Below are 25,096 nucleotides of genomic sequence, written 5' to 3'. Positions count from 1 at the left end.
TCCAACGGCTTGTGGTGGGGGTGGGGGGTGGGATGTGATGGAGGGAGAGAAGAGGGTTCTGCCCCCCACCCCGCAACTTAGCCATTCACTTGTTGCTGAGATGCAGCTGGCACCCCACAGCGCAGTGAGAGTGGAGCCAAGTCATTTTGAGGAGAGCTAGGGGCCATGGGGGCGGGTTGGGTCCCCGGCCCAAGCAGCTTTTGGTCTGGAGGGCAGCGTTGGGAGCTTGGCAGAGGGAGGTGGCGGTTTCAGCTTAATTCACCTGGTTCTCTTTGTGCATTTCCCTGGAGCTCAGAGGGGACCTAATTAACTGACAGTTGGTCTGATTGCCAAGCTGGGGGGAAGGCGGGGGAGTCACTAGGAGTGCTCAGTGCGCCCCCCATCCCCCGGTGCAGCTTGGCTCATGTACCAAGGAGGGCAACTTTTTGTTTTTTATGAGGACTGGGTGAAGAGTTCTGCAGCCTGAGAGATACTGCTAGAGGGACCCAGAGCCAGGCCCCCAGAGACCACACCCAGGCCCCTGTGGGTCTGAGGGTCAGACCCACACCTGCGCCTCAGTGTGAGGTTGGAGGTGCCTGCAGTACCAGGCTCAGCCTCCCTCTGCAACTGGATCCACTTTCCCTGGAGCCCTTGAGCTGACCTTAGGTAGGCAGGGCCATGTGGGTGCCATGGCCCATGGGGCATCTTCCACAGCCAGCTTCAGGTCCTGAGGTCTGATGTCTTCAAAAATGAGAGAGGAAGGGCCTTGGTAGGGGAAGGCAGAAAGGGAGGTGGCAGTTCTGGAGTAGCCATGGAGTGGGATGGGCATCAGCTGGGAGCCAGTGATGCATTTTTCTTGTCCCTTCCCTGCCTTGGCATGCTGTGTGACTTTGAGCTCTTTGCTGAACCTCTCTGAGCCTTGGGTTTCACCTTGGTAAAATGAGGGGGTTGGGTGAGCTATGGAGTTCCTTACAGCTCTGACAGGCTTTGATTCAAAGGTTCCCTGGGGACTCCAAAGCACTGTTTGTTCCCTGCTGCCTGGGTAGGGGGTGGGGAGTGGGCTGCAGGTGTCTGTCCTGCCCCTCCTCCTCCCCATCTCTTTCTCTATCTTCTTAGATCCGGCGCAGGAGACCAACCCCTGCCATGCTGTTCCGGCTCTCAGAGCACTCCTCGCCAGGTGGGCCCCTACCCTGCCCCCTAGTGCTGGCCCCATCCTAACCCTGATGCCTTCTTGGGGCCCCTGCCAAAGTCCCATGAGTAGGAGACTGAGCAGAAGATGGGGGGGTTAAGGTCTGGGAGCCCAACTCCATTGGGTTCATTTATTGACCAGGCACTTCCCAACACCAGGAGGGAAAGGGCACAGAGACTGAGCCTTTGGGGAAAGTAATTCAGATTCTTTCTCTCTTCTGTCTCTCCCTCTTCTCTCTTCTTCCTGGCTCGGTTCACTGGTGGCCTCCCTCAGAGGAGGAGGCCTCACCCCACCAGGTGAGTTTCCAGGGGCAGCTGGAAGGAGGGATGCCAGGGCCCTTTGTGATGAGCTGGAGGGGATTACTTCCCAGCTAACACACGGTGCCACCCAGGAGGACATTAGCATATCAATTGGCACCTCAGTGAGAGTGCCTGGTGCCAGGGTGCCGCCAACACCCTGCCCTTGTCTTTCCTCTGCCCTTGTCTTTCCTCTGCTCAGACTCAGGCTGGGCCTCCAGAACGCAGGGTCCTGATCTGAGCCAGGCCATGGCTATGGAGCCCCTCCCAAAGCCACCAGTTAGCCTCAGCCTCGGTGCAGGAGGTGCAGGACCCGAGGGGCAGCAGTGCCTGGGCCTGGACCTGAGAACAGAGGCTAGACCAGTCTGCCTGGGTTGCCTTGGTGGGATAGAATGGAGGGAGGGTGAAGGAAAGGGGCCTCTGTAAGCCCATTTAACCTGGCACTTCCCCAGCAGAGAGCCTCAGGAGAGGGGCACCACCTCAAGTCGAAGAGACCCAACCCCTGTGCCTACACACCCCCCTCGCTGAAAGGTACTGTCTCCCACCCATCAGTTGGGCTGTCCCCTTGACCCCTGCAACTGGGCTGACATTGGGTGTGTGTGTGACATGTTGAGCTTTTGTTGGTGGGGACGGATAGTCTTGTGTACCCACCCCAAGCCCTACTTAGAGACCAATTCTTTCTTAATTTGGCCTTGTAAAAAGAAGCAGCCCAGGGGCTGAAAAGGGTGGCATGGGTCTTAAAATTAGGTTGTGGGGTTGAAAGAAAAGAGGTACGTAACAAGTAGGCATCGGCTCTGCACCTCCTTTGCAAGCATACACTGGACCACCTCCCCCTCCTTCTCCCCGAAGGGCACCTTCTTTGGGCTGCACCCCTTGCTCTCCTCTCCCATCCCCGTGCCATTTGCACAGGTCTGCACACCGATGTTCCTGCTTCTCCTTTCTATACCAAAAGGCAAGTCATTCCTATAGCACTCACTTATCAAACACCTAGTGTATGCCAGGCCCCCCTGGTGGGTGCTGGGCAAAAATAAGAGTAAGATTTGGCCTCAGCCCTCCTGGGGCCCTTCACCTCAAAGGGTCAGGGAGAGTTACAGAGGAGAGGGTGTTTAAGCTTGGATGGGAAGGTTGAATAAGAATTCAACAGGCAGGCCAGGCATGGAGGGGCATTCCAGGGAGAGGGAGGAAGGTGTGCAAAGGGAAGCTGGTGTGAAATCACAGGGGTCTTCAGGGCCGGCCTGGAGACTTGGCTTCCAGGGGGGAGCTGGGGGAGATACACCTGGAGGAGAAGGTGGCACAGGTGGGGGTGTGAGGAGGGTCTCTTCCTAACTAAGCCCTAGGATGCCTTCCTACACCACCTCAGCTCCCACCTGAGGCTCTTCCTGCCTGGCCAGCCCCTCCTCCCACGGAGGCTGGGAGGGAGGGAACCAGAAGGGTGTGCGGAGAGCTCCCTCTGGGGTGGGTTTAATGAGTTCCCAGTGAACGGCCAAGTCAACAGGTGCACCTGTCAGCCTGCCGGCCAAGGTTGGGAGCAGAGAGACTGGGAGGAGAGTCCAGAAGGGCAGGAGCCCTTTCTCTTCCTCAAGGACAGGACGAGGCAGGGACAGCAAGCGGGCAGTGGGTTCAGCTTTTGGAAGGCCTTCCTACCTGTTGGGATGTGGGGAAGGCCAGCCCCTGAAGCAGGCATGAGGGAGGAGGTGGCATCTTCTCAGGAGAGAATATGAGAAATCTCTCTCCTCCCCATCCTGGGCTGGGCCGGGGGCAAGTGCGTGTGAGAGGGAAGAACCACCCTTGGACTCTTGATTGTGAGCGAGGGGCAGAGGGCTGGGGTGAAAAAGATGCCAGAAATGTGCCCCCGCCCCCGTGGCCCCTTTGGGCTGCAACTTAAGGAGGGTCTGAGTGGGGAAAGGCAGGGCGGTGGAAAGGGGCCAGGAGAGGGGTGCGGGGGCTGTGCTGGGGACCTTGGAGCTTAAAAAGGGCCACTTGGGTCGGGGGAACTCAGGTTCCCAGAGCTGGAGACAGAGGGATTAGGAGACAGTTGGGAGGATGAGGGGGAGACCCCAGAGAGCCCTGCGAGGCACGAGGCAGGCGAGGCACGCGGGAGGCTCACGGGGCGCCAGCACAGGGCTGCGCACACCTATTGTTGATGCTGTGGCTCACGAACTGAAGAACTGAACTCTCCACCCCCGGCTGCTCGAGCTGCCACCTCCTCTCCTCCCTTCCTCGCTTCCCCAACGCTCAGAGGACCCTTCTGAACCTGCAGGGCACTGTGTTATAGGCTTTGGCTCCTTTCTGGGCAGGGAAAGCATCTGGCAGGGTGGGGGACTTGTAGGTGGAGAAGCTCAGGGCCCCCAAGGAAGGGTGGACACTGAGTCTTGGCTTGAGGGGGGTCTTCAAGGCCGAGCTCTCACACTTGCCTCAAGGTGAAGCTTTCCCCAAGGACAGGGCGGGGTAATTTATCGCACTTTTATTGCCTGGGTAGCTTGCCTAGAGCCAGCAGGAGGCACCGGGTGGAGCTCGGGGCAAGGCAGGGCAGCGGGCAGGCACAATGCACCCTCTGTGCCTGGCCCTGAGTTGGCAGGAGAGCCGTGCCCTGCTCCCTACACTGGAGGTTTCCAGCCTGGATCTGCCCCCTCTGGGCTTTCTGAGGGGAGGGGCTGCCTGCGGAGCAAGGAGGAGCTGCAGCAACTGCAGGGCCCAGCTCGTCAGCACCTGGTCTCTGGGCCTTGACTTTAGTGAGCCAAATGCTCTAAAATCCCACCAGCTCCTGGCCCCCCTGCTGCCTCTGTCCCAGCCACTCCTCCCAGGGTCCCCTCAACCCCTGCCGTTCTCCCAGAGTCCCCCAGCCCTGGCCCCTTTCTCCTAACCCCCTAGTCCTTTCCATCTTTTGGAAACTTCTCTCCAGCTGCCCACACTGTTCCCTTGCTAGGTCCTATCCCAGCAGGCCTTGGTGGCGTTGGGGGGGTGGGTGGTGTTCACTGCTTTCTAGGTCACCGCAGAGGGAGCTGAAGCTTGGGGATGTGGGTCAAGATTGTGGGGGCCGCGTCTGAGCACGCCGCATCCCCAGGCACGGACTTCACTGGCTGCAGACTATTATGTCCTCAGCCTCAGAACTGTTCCTACCTCTTAGAGCCTAGGGCAGGGGTGTGTGGAGTAGCATCTACGATGGGGCAGTGCCGGGGAGTGGGGACCAAGCCCAGCATGGGGTGGTGGGCAGGATCGGGGTAGCAGTGAGCCCTAAGCAGGCTGGGCACTCCCCTAGAAATTGAAAGGGACACATCCCCCAGGGCCTGGCCCATGGGCCCTGTGCCTTCTCCAGGGGCTGTAGCTGGTGGACAAGCTCCCCAGCCAGGGAATGTTAAGCTGTTGCTGTACCCACCTGGTCTTGTCCGGCTTGGCAGGAGCTGCCTGGTGCTGGCCTCTGGGAGAGCAGCACCTTTGGACAGCTTAGGAGCCAGACGTGATCAAGAGGCTACCCCCTGCTGCTTCTGCCCTGGTCTGGGCCCCCAGCAGGCTGACCTGCAGCTTTTAGCTTTTGAACTAGACCCCTGTGGGGGATTAGCTCTGCCCCAGGCCCACAGGAAGGAGGCTGGGGACTGGGCCACATGCCTCTCCCGCTTCTCTGGCCTGGCTGAGCCCTGCCTTCCCGGTCCCCCTGTGCCAGCTGTGCAGCGCATTGCTGAGTCTCACCTGCAGTCCATCAGCAACCTGGGTGAGAACCAGGCCTCAGAGGAGGAGGATGAGCTGGGGGAGCTGCGGGAGCTGGGCTACCCAAGAGAGGAGGACGAGGAGGAGGAGGACGAAGAAGAGGAGGAGGACGAGGACAGCCAGGCTGAAATCCTGAAGGGCGGCAGGGGGTCTGGTAAGCTGAACGGGCTGTGAAGCCTGGGTTCCACCACCACAGATTAGGTGGGATCCTCCCTGAGTGTCCTGGAACACCCCCTCCCGGTTCACAGTTTCTCACACATGTCAAGGGCCTCCCCACTCTCTCATCCCACAGGATGCCTTGCACTCAGCCTTACCTGACACCTGGGCTGTTCCCATCCTTGACTCAGTCCTTTTCCCAATCCAGTTTCCTCCAATAATTCCTCTCTTCCCTAAGAATTAAGGCAAGGCCACCTGAGGTTTGAGGCTAGACCCAAGAAAGGACTTCCCATCCACGGCAGTTGGGAGGTGCAAGGAGATGGGGGATAGTGGGCTAAGAGTATCCAGTGCCCCATCGCCTGCATTTCTGAACACAGGATGTGGTCTCTGCTAGGGGGCACAGGGCTGGTCGATAAGTCCTCTCCAGGAACCTGTGGCTCTTTTCCCCTTTTGTATTTCCTAGGCTGGAGGTGAGAGGGTGCCCTCTAGTGTCTAGATGGAGAATGTAGGATTCAAGAACCAACTGCGTTGGCTGCAGCTCCAACCCCAGCTGCCTGGGAAGAGAGGGGCCAGGGAGGGGCATGAAACCTACACAGAAGGCCTCAAAGCTAGAGACCCCAAATCCCCAAATCTCCACGGGGAGTCCCAAGGCCCAGAGAATTCCTAGGCAGGAAGATCTCAGCCCTCCCAGGACTGTTGGCCCAGGCCATCCACATCTATCCCTCCCAGTGCACCTTAAACGTTTTGGTGCCATTATTTATGGAGATGAAAACTAGCCAACCACTCCTGCTTGAAGTGTCCATCCCTTGCACCTCCCCCCAAAATGGCGTGGGCCTCCTCTCTGCCTTGGCAGTGGGGGCTTCGGTCATGGGAGCAAAATCTCCAGCTGGAACAGGTGAAGAGGAGGTGAGAGGAGACTGTTCCCTAAAGGAAAGCAGCAGGGCAGTGGGTCAAATGACAGGATGACCAATCTTGGAGCAGCTCCTAAGTGCCGGCGCTGGGCTGCAGGGTATTAACTATTATCTTATGTAAGGCAGTCTACACAATTTCCCTCTTACCATCCCCTTCAAAGAGGTAACAACGGACCTATCTAAGTCATATGGCTAGTCATTGCAAGAGCTGTCTTAGTCCAGTGCTCTCTCCACTATACCACGATACCCTCCAAAGGCTTGGCCACAGCCGGCTGAGAGACTCGGCTCCTGTTCCAGGACAGCCAGATGGATACTCAGAGCCTGTGCTTTTATCCCTTCTTTCCCGTCCCCAGCTGGGCAGAAGACTACTTTTGGTCAAGGTCTGGAGGGTCCCTGGGAGCGTCCGCCTCCCCTGGATGAGCCCCAGAGAGACGGAAGCTCTGAGGACCAAGTGGAAGATCCGGCATTAAATGGTGAGGTTTGGGGGTGGGTGGGGCTGGGGAAGCGGGGCTGGGATATTGGTGGGCGTGGCCAGACCCTAAGTCCATCTGCTTGCCTTGCAGAACCTGGGGAGGAGCCACAGCGCCCTGCTCACCCTGAACCTGGCTCATAGGCACCAGCCCTGCATCTCCCAGAAGTGGCGAGGGCATTGCTGTTCCCCAGAAACCCACTCTGTCCCCACCCTATTTTGTACCCTTCCCCTCACTTGCTAGGGCTGCGGCTTCTGACTTAGAAGACTAGGGCTGGTCTGTGTTTGCTTGTCTGCCCACCTTTGGCTGATGCCCAGAGTCCCTGGGCACTTGCTGCCTGATGCCTACCCCTGCCAGTCATTCCCCCATTCACCCAGTGGGTGGTGGGATGTGAGAGAGCTTGCATTGGGAAATCCAGTAAATGGGGGACAAAGGTTCATCCTTCACAAGTCTACTCCCCAGACCCTCTCCCCTGGGCACAGGAAACCCACAGGGCAGGACCCTAAGATCTGGGGAAAGAGGGTACCGAGAACTTTAAGTGCCCACAGATCCTTCTCCATCCCCTGGGGAATTCCAAGTCACCACCCCTCTCACTGGCTTCTACCAGGGCCCAGGATTCAGGCATCCTTTCCACAGCCTCAACATTTTGGAACTCTTCCCCTTATCAACTGCTCCCCAGCCTGGGTGCCTGGAAGATGGACTGGCAGAGGCTGCTTTGTTGCATTTTGTTTGTGCTTTGATGCCAGGAATGCCGCCTAGTATATAAGTCCTTAGGGGGGCACATGGTGGGGGAGCCAGGCTCTCCTTGTCCTCCAGCTGCTCTGCCCCCTTCCCTCCTTCCCTGACTCCAGGACTGAACCGCTCCCATGCTGCAATAAATCTTTGTAAATAACTGCTGAGACTTCTCTTTCAGGGGGAAAGGAGAGGGAGGAGGTAACAGGTTTCCCTGTTACCCTGTGGTGGTCATCCAAGGGTCAGGTCCTCGACCCTAGTGTCCAGTCCTCTAGTTTGGAGACTTGACTGCTGACAAGCTCCGAGCCCTCTTGGGAAGGACCACAGGAGTTCTAGATCCTGCTGAGGATGGCTGAAAGAGGCAGAGGGGGAAAGGAGAGTCCTTCAAGAGTAACTGGATTCCTCCAAAGGGCCTGTCCCTCAGCCCCACAGGCCTCCCCTCAGGAAGATCCCCTTTTTTCTCCACAGTGCCAGGCCTGTGTGGCCCAATAAGGATGATGCCCCTGGGCTTCTTTCCAACACCCCTACCGTTAGGAATATCCTTTCAGGCCTAACTTTAGCTGCAGCCCCCACTTCCGCCCCTTGGGGGTGGGGCCCGAGGGCTTGGGGGCGGGGCTGCAGCCCTACGCACGTTCGCTCTCGGGGGCGGACTCAGTGGCGGAAGTGGCGCCGCCGGGAGATCCCCTTCCTCTCCGAGGCGCTGCTGGGGCCGCGGAGACGGGCTGCGGCAGGGGCTAAGAAGAACTGGGGCCGTGGCTGACATGGAGTAGGTGGGTCCGCGAGAGGTCAGTGGGACCGGGTGGTGGTACGAGGGCTACGTCTTGCCAGCAGATCCCGCCTCTCTAGCCGGTGTCCGTTCGTAGTTCCGTCCGACCCTTCCCACACCCCCTGCGCCCCAGGTTCCGCCCCCTTCCTCTGCTTGGCCTTGCTCCACCCCGCGCCGGGTTCGAGGGTCTCGGGCGCTGACCGTCCGCGGCCCCGCCCACTCGAGAGAGCCCGGGAAGGGCGTCCCGGATCGGCCTCCAAAGCCTATTTCTTCTTTGTGAGCGGAGAAGCGAGGGGGCGGTATCTGGGTATTAAAGGGCAGGAGTTGGATATGGGGAGGGGTCAGGGCCTGAGAATGAGGAGGAATATATCTACAAGTTACTGTCGGTCTGCGTCTCACTGTCATCCGATCTCCCTCAACTTCCTTTGGAAATGGCAGTGAATGACTTCCTAATTGACATCAGAAGGGCCCTTTAGTATCTTTCTTGAGTTCTTAGAGGTGCATACTAACTCGTAATTGAAGTCGTTGATACGTGCCTCTCTCCCCCTTTTTTGGCTTCCTCCGCGTCAGCATCCCCTTATTTTCTTCCTACTTCTCTGACTGTAGAAATACCGTTTCACACTCTCCTCTCTCGCCCAGTCCCTTACTCTGTACATTGAATTTGGGTGGTCTCGTCAACTTTCATGGCTTCAGCTTTACACCACGTAAATTCTCGAAACGCGCCCAGATCTACATCTTCAGCGGAGTGCCCCTCCCTGGAGCCTCAGACTTGGCCATCCAGCTTCCAGTTGTACGGCTCCACTCCAGCTGCCACTCACTTCGTCTGAACTTGAACTGCTGTTCTTCTCCCCTGCAGCTTCATTCTTTCGCTACCACCCCATCCCAGCCAGAAACCTGAGAATTATACTTCCTCTTCTTTCTCAATTCCCATATCTAAGAGGCGACCTGAACATGCTTCACACCCGGTCCTGTGCCTCTCTTTTGTTACCACCCTTGTTGATGTGTTTCTCACCAGGATGACTGCAGTGACTTCCCAGCAACTTCCAGTCATGGCTGCCTGCAACCCAGCCTCCAAACTGTAACGCTTGTGATCCTTTTATTTTTTTAAAAATTAATTAATTAATTTATTTATGGCTGCGTTGGGTCTTTGTTGCTGCACGCGGGCCTTCTCTAGTTGCGGTGAGTGGGGGCTACTCTTCGTTGCGGTACGAGGGCTTCGCATTGCCGTGGCTTCTCTTGTTGCAGAGCACCGGCTCTAGGCGCACAGGCTCTAGAGCGCAGGCCTAGTAGTTGTGGTGCACCGGCTCAGCTCCTCCACAGTATGTGGGATCTTCCCGGACCAGGGATCAAACCCATGTCCCCTGCATTGGGAGGCAAATTCTCAACCACTGCGCCACAAGGAAGTGCCTCTTTTGATCCTTTAGAAACACATCTCATAATGTCACTTCCTTGCTTAAAACCCTTTGATGGTTTCCCATTGCCTATGGGAAAGACTGAATCTTTAGCACAATTTACAGAGCTCTCAATGACCTTACCTCTTCCCTACCCTTGTGTGTACCCTAAGGTCCAATAATATGGCATTGCAGGATGCGCTTGTCCACACCTTTTGTGTCTCCATGCCTTTGCATGCACCAGCCCCGTTGCCTGAAAGCCCCTTCTCCTCTTAGCTGCCGGGCTACCTTCTGCTGGTCCTTCAGTGCTCTGCAGCATCACCTCTGGACCACCTTCCCCCCACCACTCCCAAGGCTCAGTATTGCCCCGAGTCCCTGCAGCACCTGTCCGTAATAGCATGATGACTGACAATACAGACTCCTGAATCAGACTTCCTGCGTTCTCATACTGTTTTGTGATCTTGATGAAGTCACTGCCTCGGTTTCCTCATTTGTCAAATGGAGATAGTCATGTGCCTACCTGACAGTTATTGTGAGTATTAAATGAAATAGTGTATGTTTAGGGCTTAAAACAGTGAGCGCATGAGTGCTGAATAAATAAGTGTTAGCTATTACTCTTTTTTTTTTTTTTTTTTGCGGTACCCGGGCCCCTCACTGTCGTGGCCTCTCCCGTTGCGGAGCACAGGCTCCGGATGCGCAGGCTCAGCGGCCACGGCTCACGGGCCCAGCCGCTCCGCGGCATGTGGGATCTTCCCGGACCGGGGTGCAAACCCGCGTCCCCTGCATCGGCAGGCAGAATCTCAACCACTGCGCCACCACGGAAGCCCAGCTATTGCTCTTTACATAAGAATAATATAGAACAGTGGGTATAACTTTTTAAAGTATTTTATTTATTTATTTTATTTGGTTGGGCCCCGTCTTAGTTGTGGGAGGTGGGCTCCTTAGTTGCAGCATACGAACTCCTAGGTGCAGCATGCATGTGGGATCTAGTTCCCTGACCAGGGATCGAATTCCAGCCCCCTGCCTCTCCCATTGCGGAGCACAGGCTCTGGACGCGCAGGCTCGGCGGCCATGGCTCATGGGCCCAGCCGCTCCGCGGCATGTGGGATCTTCCTGGACCAGGGCACGAACCTGTGTCCCGTGCATCAGCAGGTGGACTGCGCCACCAGGGAAGCCTATAACTTTTAATTTTATAAAGTGCTTGAGGACAGTTGACGTGGCTTCTCATTCTGTCCCAGAGCCCCAAAGCCTGACTCTTTGTCAATGAATATGACTCTTTGTCATTTCTCAATGACTCTTTGTCATTTCTGCTCAAGAAATGAATCTGGAAATGAATAAATGTTACATGGCAAGCATTAATTCTAGAGAAATGTACACAGAGCTCTGGGAAGCCAAGCAAGAAAAAGGCCAAGGATGGCTTTCCAGAGGAGCTGACAATTAGTGAGGGGCCTTAGAGCGAGAAAATGAGTTTACCAGAAGGAGGTAGAGACCAGGGTGGGCTCAGAGAATGGAGAGCTGGGTCCTCTGAATAGAGAGCTCTTGCAGGGGAGGGGGCTGAGGTGGGCAGGAGGGCAGAGGCAGTCTCCGCTGTCAAGGCTGGGGATTCTTTTCCTCACCTAGCCATGAAGAAGTGTCCCCTGCAGGGACCATGCCCTGGGGAGGTCTGGAGGCCTGGTACCCGTGTTTGGGGACAAGTCCCTGGGGTAAGGTCAGCATGCACTCCTGTGGGCTGGGCCTGTGCTTTAAACCTGAATCTGGGCTTTTGTTAGTGCCTGGAATGCCCATCTTCCTTGCATCCAGCTGGTAGATGTGGAGGCCCAAGTCAAATGGCTTCTCCTCCCTGTGGCTTTCCTGACCTCACCCACTCTAGCCTGGGTCAGATGCTCCCTTCTCTGGGAGCCCACAGTCCTTTGTTCGTTCCTCCCCGAAAGTGCTGATCACAGCATGGCACTGTACATTTATCTGTCAGCCTCCCTCAGCCGACCCGGAGCCCCTGAATATCCCCAGGGAGCAGCACAGTGTCTGGCACACCGTACGCTCTCAGTTCTCATGCTGCGGTAAACTGAGCTCTCCCACACCTAGACTTGTTTGGAGGAGGGGGACGTGGGTGAGACCAAAAATCCTGTACATTTGACAGCTCCCACTTATTGCATTGAACAGTAGAGATGGTTGGCCCCATTTTACAGACAAGGAAGCTGAGACTTGGGTGGTGTCTCAGCAGGAACTTAAGGAACCATCCTCTGACTCCAGGTCCACAGCTGTCTCCCAGAAACTGCCTCGGACTCCCAGCCCTCAAAGGGGCAGCTGCCACATCAGTGGGATAAGGGACAAGGAAGGCATCCCATCCGGCCGTTGTGTGTCCCTCTGAACTTTTCCTGCCTGGGAAGAGGCTGATCCTGGCTTTTGTCTGGTCAGAGCTGGTGCTGGGAGGAGTCTGTGCTGAATCACCCCCACCCCTGCAGAGCCCTTCCCTCAAGTAGGCTGATAGGACTGAGATCGCCCTGGAACATGACAGGCTGTTTCCAGACTGACCTTGAGAACTTGACCTCATTAGCCCCCATTTTTATCCAACAGCACCAAGGGGCCGGGTGGGGCCTGACTCACCAGCCCTTGAGTAGGCCGGGGGTCAGAGAATCACAGAGCAGGGGGCATCTCCAACATTAGCAGGGCCTGGCATGTAGAGGGAACTGGAGGGCTGAGTAGATCTCAGTTTGTTAGGATTTTCCAATAAACTGTACCGTCAGAGCCTTCTGGGCTGGGGAGGGGTAGGGAGTGTACAGTGATGAATATGGTTTCTTGGCTTGACTGTACCCTCTCCACTTCCCCCAAAGGAAGGGAGAAACAGAGCCTGGCTTGGGCTTTGATGCCTTATTTGTCACTGCTGCCGTTTCCTCCTCTCCTTAAATTCCTACCTCTCCAGGGAACTTCCCAAGCCCTCTGGGTGGGGCAGAGTAGGTGCCAGTAAGCCACCTTTGTCGAGGCTGATGGCATGGGCCACTGAGCCCTGAACTACAGGAGAGCCTAATGTGTACCGTCCTGGGCGAGCAGCTCCCTGAGGTCAGGGCCCATCCTACCATCTAGCAGTACTGATGGACCCTCAGCCAGGGCCCTGCCTCTAACTGTGGCCCCTAATATTAGTGATAGCTACTGTTATTTAAACACAGGCACATTGCAGGTGTTATTTCTAATCCTTTCAATAGTTCTGTGAAGTGAGCACTCTACCATCCCCATTTTACAGGTGAGAGACTCAGTGATTTGGTCAAGGGCACACAGCCTAATAAAGAATGGCCTTGGGCTTTCAACTCCAGGTCTGCTGACCAACCCCCAAACCCACACCCTTTCCCTTGTTCCAGGGTAGGCATTACAGATCCACAGGCCAGTGAACCTACTAGATATGTGCCATGTATGGCCAGACACTGTGACTGGGCCTCAGGGGCTTAAGGAGAGATGACTTTGAGGCTCAAGTCTAGCGTGTTGGGAGGGAAGTGCTGAGGCAGAGTCCCGAGACCTGGGCTTGGGGAAGCGTGAGGCTGAGGGTGAGGTTTGCCCAGGAGGTGCCTTGTGAACTGGTCTCTGAAGAGTTGGAGCTCCCCCCAGGTGGAGGAGGTCATTCCAAAATGGGGAAACAGAGGCACTGGAGGCACAGAAGGGAGACCAGCTGGCCATGGTGTGTCCTGGGAGCAGCCAGTGATCTGGAGAGTATTGGAGGAGGGGTATCAACCCCACAGCAAGAGAAGAGTGCTGGGGACCCTTTTGCTATCTGAGGAATTTAACTGCTCACCAGGTCTTCTCTCTGTGAGTTGGGGCTCAGGGAAAAGGGGAGCTGCCACCCTGCCTGAGGGTGCCCAGGAAACCAGTCCCCCTTGCCCGTTGGCAGCGGAGGTGCCGGGGCTCTGGGCAGCACGAAACACCAAGAGAGGGTCGAGTCCAGCTCCAGGAGAGGCTGGACAGGTGGGGCCGCTCCTCCAGGGCTGGGTGTGAACGTGCACCTGTACATGTGGCGCTGCAGGAGAGGGTGGAAGTAGCCGTTCAGCGCATTTCGTGAATACTTACTGTGAGCCTGGTACCGTTCCGGGAACTGGGCACGCAGCAGTGAGCAGAGCATGGGAGTCCCTGCTCCAGTGGAAGAAGGCAGGCAGGAAACAGCCCAGCGAACATACAATATGTCTGGGCTGATGTGTGCTGTGAAGACGAATAAAGGCGGGGAAGGGAGTGGAGGTTGGGGCTGAATAGGGTGTTCAGGGAAGGCCTCTCCAAAGGGGCCAGAATGGAGGGAGGGGACATTACAGAGACCCAGGGGAGGAACAGGCAGGACAGCAGGAACAAGGGTCCAGGGCTGGGAACATGCTTGATGTGTCCAGGGAACAGTGAGGGACTGGTATGTCTGGAGCAGAGGGTTCCAGGGGAGGAGGCCAGGGGAAGAGGAGGCTTACAGGCCAGGGTGGGGACTTGGGCCTTTACTCTGGGGCCGCTGGAAGCTCTTGGAGGTTTGGGGCATTGGGAGGTGTGGTCTGACTTTTACTGGGATCCCTGTGACTGCTGCGTTGAGAACAGACTTGGGACGAGGACAGGAGGCGGTCAGGAAGCTGTCGCAGGTGAGAGATGTGGCTCGGGCAGGTGGTGGTGAACAGTGGCAGCTGCTGGCTGGATTTTGAAGGATTTGTTGGTCGCTCAGATGTGGAGTGGAGGGCACTGGGCTCTCCACAGGCCCTGCCTGGGTGGCTGTTAAGCTCTTTGGGGTCTTTTGACACCTCACTCCCCAGCCAGCACAGGCTCTGGGGGCAGCCACGTTTGGGTTCACCGGGTCCCAGCCCGGCACCGAGGGAAGCCCGCGTGTCCCTGGGGTCAGCTCTGCCGCATCCAGGCCGGGGGGCTGTAGGCAGGCCTCTCTGAGCTTCAGTCCTCTCATCTCCACAGCTCCTGGTAGCGGGTGCAGTGAGTAAAGGAGAGGATGTCTGCAGGGGGCCAGCGTGGGCCACTGCCAGCCCAGATTTGTTTCTTGTGGATGGTCTGCAGGCCTGTTTGGTCTGCTGTCCTCCGTCCCCGAGCCAGCTTCCACCCAGACCGGCCAGCAGCAGAACACAGCCAAGGCCGACCTCTTCTGCACTCAGGGCCTCTGCCTCCTGCCCCGCTGTGGATTCTCCATTAACCTGGGCATTAACAGGGGCTTGATCCACAGCAACCCCAGCCCTGGCCTGAAGCTGTCTCCCAGAGGCAGTCAGAGCTCGAGGCTGTGTTTCCGCCAAAGAAGAGGCAGGGGTGTCATGTTAGCTCACTGTTCCACAGCGATCGCTCTGCGTCAGGGACTGTTCGGGGCCATTATGTGTAATAAGTCACTTAATCCTTACAATACCTGCAAGAAGTAGATACTACTGTTACCCCCATTTTACAGGGAGAAAACTGAGGCACAGAGAGGTTCAATGACTAGTAAGGTGGGAATCCAGGGTTTGAATCTTCTCCTGGCTTGACATCCAGTCCTTGGCTTCACCGATTCCTCCTGATTTGTGCTGAGTTAGGGACCCCTCAGGGAAGCCCCCGTGGCTAGTGCCAGCATTTCCTGAGCAATGCAGCGTGGGGGATGTGTTTTGAGCCCGTGTCTCCTGTCCCCTCAGCCTGGGGAGAGGGTTTGGAGGAGCCGCGCTGCTCCGAAGTGAGAATCATTTCTGGATATAGATGAGACTTGTTGCGTCCCCTCGGGGTCACAGAGCGCAGCTGGTGGAGGGAACACTAGCTGGAACTTGTGCGGCTCGGCCCAGCCCTCTGTGGGAAGCTGGGCAGAGGAGAGGGTGAGAGGACCTCAGAGGGAGCCGTGGTGGCCTGGTGGCCGTGGTTGACGTCTATGGCGCGCTTACTCTGTGGTGCCAGCTGCTGTCCTACGCACTCCCCACGCACCGCTGTCTCCTCTGATCCGCCAGGTGGCCCAGGCTCAATACAGGTATCCCTCGTTTCCAGGTGCAGCCTTGGAGGCTTGCTGAGTGAGTGAGGGAGGGACATTGCTCACATTGCAGACTTGCCTTGGCCAGGAAACGCCGGCCGGGAGCTTCTGGCCTCGGTGTGACTGAGGCCTGGGAAGGACCCTGTCTGTGCCCCTGCCACCTAAGAACCGTGGAGATTGGACCCTGGGGGAGGTGGGGGTGGGGGGAGCAGGCACCAGTGGGAAGGGGTAGTATCAGAGATCAGTCCCAGGCCCCACGCTCCAGAGCCTGTGCCGGGAGCCAGGGCAGCCCCCAACCTCCTGCCCCAGCCCCTCCCTGGGGAGACACATTCGCCTGGAGCTGCAGTAGCTGGGCCCTTAGTGCACAAGGTGAGGGAACCTGGGCTGAAGGCTTGGGCAGCTTGCTGTGGGTCACCAGGCAGGTGAACTGTGGAGCTCAGATTTGAACTCAGGCCTTTGGAGGTGATTTTACTACTGTGGTATGTAAGCCCCACCCCCTCCCACACCCCACTTAATCTCCCACTCACCTGGACGGCCTTACCAGTTGCTGGTTCCATTTCCACCCCTACCGACCAAGCACCTGCCGTCCTTCTCCCGACCCGCACATAAATGCCAGCCTGAGGCGGTAGCAATTATTGCTGCCTTTTTTATTGTGGTAAAGCATACACAGCGTAACATTTACCGTTTCAGCCATTTTCAGGTGGACAGTTCTATGGCATTAAGTATATTAGCGTTCCCTTTACTTAATGCAGCTGAAGAAACCGAGTCTCAGAACGGTCCTCTTTGCCGTGGCTCACACGGCTGGTAAGGGCAGACGGAGACTTGAGCCCTGGCCACAGAGCCCAGTTCTCTTTGCACAGTACAGCTGCCTGCTGCTGTCCGCTGAGCCGGGCCCCACCCAGAGCTCCTGCTGCGCTCGGGCTGGGCTAGTGTTTCCTGGGGCGAGTAAGAGAAGGCCTGGGCGGGGGCGTGAGGGCCCACCCCTCCCCTTTGCCCACTGAGCTTTCCCTGGGCCCAGAGACCTGCCTTGCCCACTCCTCCCCATGCCTCTTTCCCTTCAGACGGAGGACGATAAAACCTCCAGTCTCCCCTCCCTCCCCGCCACTCTCCCCAAGCCTCAGCCGCTCAGCTTCCGCAAACACATCAAGGGTCAAGTCTGCAGGCAGCCCAGGCGGACTCCTTCACGCTGCCACACGTGCTGCTCCACTCCCGACGCCTCTGAAGGCGCTTGGGAAGGGCCGGTGACAGCAGGTGGTGGGCTTGGCAGGGGGCGCTGCTCCCAGGGGGCTGGGTGGCAGCCCTGGCGGGGGCGGTGGGCAGAGGCCAGGGCAAGCTGCTCTGCTGGCAGCTGCCACCTTCCATCCTCCAGGGTCAGGGCCGTTCCAGGCCAAGGTGGCTTTCACCTCTTAGACTGGCAGGTGGTCGGAGGGAGCTCAAAAGCCTTTTGAGTTATTTTCAAACCACACCCAAGGAGGCGCCTCAGGGGTGACCATGGATGGAGTCTGAGGAAAGGCTGACCGGTGGGGCTCTCTGTGGTCGCGTCTTGTGGCAGGATCCATACAGTCCTGCTTTTATCTGTTTTCTATATTGAGGTTCTTTTTTTCGGCTGCGCCCAGGGATTGAACCCAGGCCCTCGGCAGTGAAAGCACAGAGTCCTAACCACTGGACCACCAGGGAATTCCCGTATATTGAGATTCTAAGTAAGGTTTTCTTGTTGCTGTTTCGTTTTAAGTTAAACCATGGACCTTTTTCCCACATAGAGAAACGGAGGTTTGCTAAGAAGGACTTGCCCAAAGTTATTCAGGGTTAGTGGCTTCCCTCAAACTGGGGCTCAGGTCTTAACTCCTGACCAGTGCCCATTCCACTCCTGGTAGTGCCCTACCAGCTCTTGCTTATTTGGACCCAGAGTTTCTTTCCTGGGGGAGGGTAATGTAGAACCCTTCTCTCTCTGCCTCTTGGCCAGGCGCCCCCACCCCTGCTTCAGAGCTCCCGGGGTCGGCTCCCTCACATCCCTGCGTCCACAGCTCACCCGGGCTCCCCCAACACCTCTGCTCTCAGCCCCTGTCTGTCTCTCGCTTCCACAGGGATATCTAGGTGTGTGTCAGTGCTATTGCCACACTGAGTGTGTCTCACACCCAAGCTGTTGCCACCCAAGTCCTGTCCCCAGAAAGGAAGGGGAAAGCCAGGGGGAAAGACAGACAGACCCTGGAGCAGACTGGGAGTGGGGAAGTCACAGCGCCCTGCCGTGAGATAGGGAAGAGGGAGAGGCGGAAGGCAGGTAGAAAAGAGGAGAGAGAGGGAAACATGAGAGAGACTGATCCGATGGGGGTGGAGAGAGACTCACAGATGGGAGAGAGATGGAGAGGAAGACCCAGAGAGGGGGCGAAATAAAGATGGACGTGGGAGAGGGTACAGAGACACTTCTAAAGAAAGGTAGAGAGGTAGCTTGTGAGAGAGACAGAAAGGGGGAGGAGAGATGGAGACAGGTCTGGCAGGAGACAAGAGGGCTATTAGAGACGAGCGAATGTCACCTGCCCTGGGGCTGCGGCCCTGTCTCGGTGAGGGATGCGCTGAATGTGCAGTCTGGCACGAGATCCAGCTGATGGACGTTGGGGGGTCCCATTGCCTGCGGCCTGTCACATCCCCTCCTCTGACTGCCGCCTTCCAGAGCTGGGCCCAGCCTTCCTTCAATACCCTCCAGGTGAGCTTGTCACAGGGATCCCAAGAGTGTGGTAGTGGGGGGATGGCCTTGGGCTGGTGCCTCTGCTGAGAACAGTCAGCTCTGTGTCCACTGGCACAGAGGCAGAGGGATGGGTGACCCGGCTTGCTCAGAACCCCCTGCTGGCCACATATGGGGGGCTTGTTTTGGACTTAGTAGATGGGGTGGGGCGTGGAAGGTAGCAGACATAGCAAAGGTATGGAGGGGACGGCGAATCTGGAGGGGAGACTGGTTAGATCTTGCCTTCCCAGGATCAAACACAAAGATCTAGGGCTCCCCTTCCACTGGCCCCCAAACCTGCCCCCTGGTGCTGGCATGTGAGAACACTCAGGGAGACCCTTGATGGGCTCCCAGAAACTCAGGCCCCACTACACTGCATCAGCTCTTCTCTGGCTCTAGACTAAACCTTTCCTCCCCCCGCGCAGGGGACAGGGCCTCTGAGGGCCCCCGCTAGCAAACTGGTAGAGCAGAGACCTTAGGCCTGGGGCCTGCACGGCAGGGAGGGGGTGCTCCAGGGCCCCTTTTGTCTCTAGGGTTCGTGAGGATTTCAGCCTCGTGATTGCACAGGCAGGTAAGGGATGGGTAAGTCCATTCACCCTTTCAGAGCCTTGGCCGTCTTATCTGAAGAATAGGAGGAACCATCCTGCCCTGTGTGGGCCTGAAACACGGCCATGGGCACAGTGTTCTGTGGGCACTGGAGCTCTGGGTGAGCCTTGGGTAGTGGCTGGGTTTGCCCTGGTCCTCTCTACCATGTAGCATGGAGCTGAGGGCCAGGAGACCCTCTGGGTCATCCATTTATTCAACAGTCAGTTACGCAGCGCCTGTTAAGTGCCAGCATCGTGCTAGGTCCTAGGAGACAGCAGGGACCAAGTCAGGTAAAGGCCTGCACCGTGGCGTTTGCAGAACAATCAGTAAGATGGTTTCAGATGGTGAGAGTTCACTGAAGAAGGTAAAGCCCCGTAAATTAACTGGGACTGGGGACAGGAGGGTGGGAGGCTCTGAGGAGAGGGCTTTGGAGCTGCCCGTTGAAAGGACTGGGGAGAACATTCCACCCAGCCCGGAGAGCTGGGTCTAAGGCCCCCGAGGCAGGACCGGGCTGCCACGTGTAGGGACCTAGAAGGCCCGGGTGGCCGTCGTAGTGAGACGGGGCCCGTGCCTTGTGCGAGGAGTGGTGCAAGGAGCCAGGCAGAGCCACGTCCTGCGAGGGCATCACGAGGAGGGTGCTGTTATCCTCAGACCTGGGGGGCGCCCTTAAAGGGCTGTAAGTGGGGAACGGCAGGATCTGATTCATGTTCTGAAAAGCTTTCTCTGGCTGTTGTGTGGAGAGGTGGTTGCTGCGGGGGGCGGGGGCGGGGGGAGGAGAGGAAGCCTGGAGACGTGCCCATTAGGAGCAAGTTGGAGCGCTGGGAGAGAGCCGTGCTGGGTGGGCCTGAGGTGGCAGTGGTGGGGACATAGCTGGAGATGAAGATGTCATCCCGCCATCCCGCCCCCAGCACAGAGCAGTCTGCTCTAGGAAGTCCCTCCCAGTCGCCATGGATTAGGGGGTGGGAGGGTAGGGCTGGCTGCTGGGAGGGAATGTGGCTTTGTGCTTGGAAAACAAAGAACAGAGCTTGGGACTGACTTCTCCTGCGGGTGGGGGCAGGCCCAGAGGCTGAACCACAGGGCAGCGCTTGGCAGGAGCAGGCTGTGCCCCCAGACATCGGGGAGGATCCCAGAGGCCTCCAGGGGTGACTGTGGGGCTGCAAGACTTTGCCGGGGATGGCGGGTGTAGAAGCACGACAGAGTGAGAGGGATACTCAGACCCCTCCAGCCTGAACGGCAGGCCACAGTGGGAAATTAGGCAGAGAGGTCCCTGGGCCACCGGGTTAGGCTGGGGCTGAGGGGCAGATGTATTTGGGAGCAAACAGGGTCCCCGGGGGGCTGCGTGGGAAGGGATGAGGGAGGTGACCAGGACCTCCAGGACCCTGACATGCAGGACCTGAGCCAGCTGCCCTGTCTTTCTGCAGCCGTGCCGCTGAGGCCCAGCCCTCTCTGCCTGAAGGTGGGGGCCGCCAGGATGAGCAAGCTGTCTGGGGAGCCGGCCCGTGACCTGGAGCGCAGCCTGCCAGCCGTGGCCTCCCTCGGCTTGTCGCTGTCCCACAGCCAGAGTCTCTCCTCGCATTTCCTCCCACCGCCTCGCGAGAAGCGCCGGTCCATCTCCGACGTCCGCCGCACCTTCTGCCTCTTTGTCACCTTCGACCTGCTTTTCATCTCCCTGCTCTGGATCATTGAGCTGAACGTGAGTGGGGGCAAGGCTGGAGGCACAAGCCGCACTGTGGGGGTTGCCTGGGCCTCAGTTATTCCATCTGCGGTATGGGAGGGTTGCCTCCGGCGGCGGGGGGTGGGGAGGGGACTGTTGATTTCCAGGTAAAAGGAAGAATGAGATGATAAGAATAGCTGTTCTCATCTTCCAGAGAAAGAAACTCAGAGAGGCTGAGTCGTTTATCTGAAGTCTCTCAGCAAGTATGTGAAGGCGGCAGGGTTTGAACCCAGACTCTCTGGCTCCAGAGCTTGCAGTCTTGACCTCTGCGCCATACTGCCCCCTAGCGGACACGCTTGAGAAAGGAGGAGGGAGCCCAGAGGACTCTGGTTGAGCTGTTGAAACCTTTGTCTTCTTTCTGCTCTACATTACTCTCTGGCTCAATTCATTCATTCATTCATTCAACAAACATTTTTGAGCCCCTGCTGTGTCCCAGATACTGTGCTAAAAGCAGAGGGGACAGTGGGGAACAACCAGTAAAAACTCCCAGTTCTCCGTGGCGCCCAGCTCTCCTTCCCCACTTGGGGCATTCTTCCAGTGCCCCCCAGTTTGGCCTCTTGGGTTTGGTGAGATGCCACCTAGTAGTCTGGAGGCGGAGCTGCCTGTCGGGTCAGGGTCTGCCCCCTTCTCCCCCTGTGCAGTGCTTGGCCAGCTGGTGGTGGGGCCTAATCCCCGGGTGCTAACAGGGCAGAGCAAGACCTGATATAGAGGCAGGAGCTGTGGAACAGGGCATCCCAGGCTTGGTCTCGTGTCAGCTTCTCCTCTGTAGTAACTGTGTGACCTCAGCAAGGGACTCAGCCTCTTTGAGACCCCCTGTTCTCCTTGTGCAGAGTGGGTCAGAGTTCTGCATGGCAGGTGCCCTTCCTCCAGATCGCAAGCTCAGGTGTCAGGAGAATGACTGGTGCTAGAAATGAATTTGGAGAAGGGACTGGTTTAGGGGTGAAGAGGGTAAGTTTGATTCCAGGCGTGTTGAGCTGGAAAGCAAGGCAGGGCTCTGAGGGTGACTGTCCTTTGTGCACAGGGATGAGCTGGCACCTTCAGCGAGGAGCCACAGCCACGGGGCCTTTGGGACCATCTTACCGATGAGAGAGCTGAGGTCCAGCAAGGTTCAGGGCCGCTTGAAGAGCTTCCGAGGTCTTAGACATTCTTGCTTTTGAAGGTCCCGTGCAGCATCTCAAAGCAGGCACTAAAATTCACCCACATCCTTCATTCAGTATATATATTTACTTGCCAGAAAAGAGCTGAAAAAATTTTTTGATAATTTTACTTTTGAAACTCTCTGGCTGTATTGGCTCTAATAGCTTAGCAGTCATCATGCAGACTTGGGAATTCTTGCAAAGTGCGAAAATCTAACCTCCAAATTGTTTTCAAATGTGATGAAAAATTTCAGAGTGCTGGATTTAATAGTTCATAGAATCAACATAATGTTTCACTCAGTAGACACTTAATTGAAATTTTATTAATTTTCAGTACTGTCATCTTATTTTCATATTTTGGAGCATATATTTTTAAAATTTTCTAACAGACTGTGTGTTGCCCAGTGGATGCAACGACCCTGGCCGGGTTATAAGACCTGTGCCAAAGTCTTGTAGCCCGTGGCAAAGCAGGGGCTGGAACTCCACTGTCCTGGGTCCTCATGCAGTGGGCAGGCGGGTACCCAGGCAGAGGGAGAGTTCTCTGTAAAGAGAAAAATGGTGGAAGACAGAGCTTGAGGGACAGGGGCTGTTAGGGGTGGGAGGGGCCGTGGAGCCCAAGAGGGAGCAGTCAGGAGGAAGAGGTGGACCGAGCTGGGGCGGAGTGGGGTGTCAGACCAGGGGCAGCAAGGCGTCAGACTCCACGGGGCTCAGAGCGGTCTTGAGGTTGAGGCATTCAGTGGGGATGTGCCGGGGCTCGAAGTTCAGTGAGGGGCTGTCCACATTGCTGGCTCCTGCCCCGAGCATCAGAATCTCCTGGGAGTTTTATAACCATTCTAGATGCTCAGCTCAGCCTGAGATTCAGACCCAGTGTCTGAACATCTGTATCTTTAACAAGCCCCCTCAAGCCCCACTGCCCCAGTTCATATCATCTGCCGGAGATCAGAAGCCCCGGTCTAGGTGTGAAGGGTCTTCCCCTTCAGGGCTCCCAGGCCCCATTCCTGAGAGTCCCCTTGTGCCCCCCTTCTCCGGGGGATGCCACCCCATTCCTCCTGAAGCCTCAGGCTGCTCTAGCTCTCAGTGTCCATCCAGACCCCTCACTCCCCAGCCAGGGTCTCAGGGGTCCCATTGAAAATGTGTGGGTGGCTAGGGCAGGGGCAGGGGCAAGGACCAGTCTGCTCGCTCTGAATGCCATCCCCTCTAGCAGCATGATGGATTTCGCCCATTAAGCACAAGCCTAATCGATTGATTTGCCACCTGGGGCTCCGTCTGACACCACTGCCCACCCCTGGCCCCCATCACCCCAGATGGATGCTTGGCTGGGAAGATAGAGCACCGCAGTGGTGGGAGGGAGATGAAATTATGTGAGAGGCATGCTCCCAGCACCCTGTGTGCCAGCGCTGCCTCCCTGCATAGGGCTCATCGCCTCTCCTGCACAGCCCCAGGGCCCTCCAGGCCTGCCTCTTCCTGGGCAGTGTGCCCGCGAGTGTCTGAGCCTCAGCTTAGCCCCGCCTGTCTGGGCTGCCTGGATCCTTAGAGAAACGGTAATAGTGCTGGGGTCTCAGGTCCCTGGCTGAGCTCCCCTGCTGCCTCAGGGGCTTCTTGGGTGGTAGCTGAGCATTTACAGCCTCTCCTCCTGGTTCTACTTTCTCCCCCTCCCGCCCCCTCCCCCTCTGGGAGAACAAGGGGCAGCCCTGGGGACTTGGTTCTGCTTGCAGAGCTGTCCACATCTCTCTCTTCAGACCAACACAGGCATCCAGAAGAACCTGGAGCAGGAGATCATCCACTACAGCTTTGAAACTTCCTTCTTTGACATCTTGGTGAGTGGCCTTGGAGATCCTGGGGACAGAGGGCATAGGAGCGCAACTCTCGCTGGATTCTCTTCTCGCAACACACATCCTCATCTGATCAGGGAGACTTGCTCCTATCTTCAGGGAACCCTCAGTATTCAAACGGGTTCCTAAATGAGGCCCCACCTTCAGAGAGCCCCAAGTGGGAGGGGAAGACGAGAGACCCCTATCCAAGAAGGTCACATCCAGATCGTCCCCAAAGAAACGCTGACTTGGCCTCGGCCATCCTCTCCTGGGGTGTGCACACCATGTGGAGGGAACCTCAGGCAGCAGGACTGGAGGGGGAGGCCAGCCTTCAGCAGGGGTGGGGCCATTGGCTTGCCCGTGATGCTTCCCCGGCCCCCCACACCAGGTCCTGGCCTTCTTCCGCTTCTCCGGACTGCTCCTGGGCTATGCTGTGCTGCGGCTCCGGCACTGGTGGGTGATTGCGGTAAGATGCCACTTTCCTGGCAGCTCTCGGGCCCTGGCGGGGCTGGCGCAAGAGATGGGATGGAGGAGGCCTCACTCCCCAGCCTCTGTGTTTGCTCTCTTCCTCCTTCCCTCCCCTGGGCAGGTCACCACGCTGGTGTCCAGTGCATTCCTCATTGTCAAGGTCATCCTCTCTGAGGTCAGTGGCTCAGGGTCTGGCTGGTCTGGTGGGCATCTGGCCTGAGGGGTGGGCTTCTCCCAAGAAGGGGCCGCTCCTCTGATTTGGGGTGTCTGACCCTGTTGTCGGGGTTGGGGTGAGGGGGAATCCTGTCCTTTGAGATTTCTAAGGGGTCATCTCCACTGGCTTTCCGCACTCGCCCTGCTTCAGCCCCAGGGACGGAAAGTTCCTCCTCTAGCCTAGCCTGAGTCTATCTGCTGCAGAACCCGTTAATCCATCCGCCTCAAAGGCGTGTGCCACAGAGGGTCCCCACAGCTGGTACCAGGAGTGGGGTGTAGGCCAGAGTTGGTAGCCCCAGGGTGGGGCTCTGGGTTTGAGGTGACTCCCTGCCGTGGAGCCCAGCCCCCTCCCTCCACAGCTGCTCAGCAAAGGGGCCTTTGGCTACTTGCTCCCTATCGTTTCCTTCGTCCTCGCCTGGTTGGAGACCTGGTTCCTCGACTTCAAAGTCCTACCCCAGGAGGCTGAGGAGGAGCGATGTGAGTGCTGGGGGGTGAGGGGGTGCAGTGAGGGTCGGCCCCACCCAGCAGAGGAGAGTTTCGGGCCTGAGAGCCAGTTCTGAGCTCTCTTGCCAGCTCTGCCTCTAGGACCCTTAGGATGAGCCTGGGCTAGGGGACCCCAGGCTGACTGTCCTTGGTCTGGGGCAATGGCTGCCCACGTCTGCTCCCCCAGGGTATCTCGCTGCCCAGGCTGCTGTCGCCCGAGGACCCTTGCTCTTCTCCAGCGCCCTGTCCGAGGGCCAGTTCTATTCACCCCCAGAATCCTTTGCAGGTGCGGGCTGGTGGGTGGGAGAACTGCCTTCGGGGAGGGGCCTTGGCTGGGTCTGTTCTTTCTGTTCGTGTCAGCTCCCCGGGGAAAGCGAGCAGCTCTCTGCCACACCCGCTTTCATACCCCTACACCATTGCCCTTGTACCCCGACCAC

General features: G+C 57.5%; 2 protein-coding genes across 5 annotated transcripts in view; both read left to right on the top strand.

Annotated features, from left to right (window-relative positions):
- Window positions 1-7,599, top strand: part of PPP1R1B (protein phosphatase 1 regulatory inhibitor subunit 1B) — an 8,268-nt gene extending 669 nt beyond the window's left edge. Inside the window, exons 1-7 of one of the 3 annotated variants that reach the window (XM_024744052.1) lie at window positions 455-645; window positions 1,096-1,156; window positions 1,442-1,464; window positions 1,917-1,995; window positions 5,126-5,323; window positions 6,590-6,709; window positions 6,800-7,598. In XM_024744052.1, the coding sequence (XP_024599820.1) occupies window positions 1,123-1,156; window positions 1,442-1,464; window positions 1,917-1,995; window positions 5,126-5,323; window positions 6,590-6,709; window positions 6,800-6,849 (504 nt within the window). In that variant the 5' untranslated portion in view covers window positions 455-645; window positions 1,096-1,122 and the 3' untranslated portion in view covers window positions 6,850-7,598. Of the gene's footprint in view, window positions 1-454; window positions 646-1,095; window positions 1,157-1,441; window positions 1,465-1,916; window positions 1,996-5,125; window positions 5,324-6,589; window positions 6,710-6,799 lie in introns of those variants that run through there. The other 2 variants (XM_024744044.1, XM_024744037.1) reach the window with 2 other exon arrangements.
- Window positions 7,600-8,071: 472 nt separating this feature from the next.
- Window positions 8,072-25,096, top strand: part of STARD3 (StAR related lipid transfer domain containing 3) — a 22,486-nt gene continuing 5,461 nt past the window's right edge. Inside the window, exons 1-7 of one of the 2 annotated variants that reach the window (XM_024743267.1) lie at window positions 8,072-8,208; window positions 20,256-20,527; window positions 23,424-23,501; window positions 23,884-23,961; window positions 24,085-24,138; window positions 24,536-24,653; window positions 24,847-24,945. In XM_024743267.1, the coding sequence (XP_024599035.1) occupies window positions 20,306-20,527; window positions 23,424-23,501; window positions 23,884-23,961; window positions 24,085-24,138; window positions 24,536-24,653; window positions 24,847-24,945 (649 nt within the window). In that variant the 5' untranslated portion in view covers window positions 8,072-8,208; window positions 20,256-20,305. Of the gene's footprint in view, window positions 8,209-17,932; window positions 18,232-20,255; window positions 20,528-23,423; window positions 23,502-23,883; window positions 23,962-24,084; window positions 24,139-24,535; window positions 24,654-24,846; window positions 24,946-25,096 lie in introns of those variants that run through there. The other variant, XM_024743257.1, reaches the window with a different exon arrangement.

Source organism: Neophocaena asiaeorientalis, unplaced genomic scaffold (genome assembly GCF_003031525.2).
Source record: "Neophocaena asiaeorientalis asiaeorientalis breed wild unplaced genomic scaffold, Neophocaena_asiaeorientalis_V1.1 scaffold1, whole genome shotgun sequence".
Taxonomy (NCBI): domain Eukaryota; kingdom Metazoa; phylum Chordata; class Mammalia; order Artiodactyla; family Phocoenidae; genus Neophocaena; species Neophocaena asiaeorientalis.
Note: the sequence above shows the minus strand (reverse complement) of the source record. Positions and strands in the feature narration are given on the sequence as shown.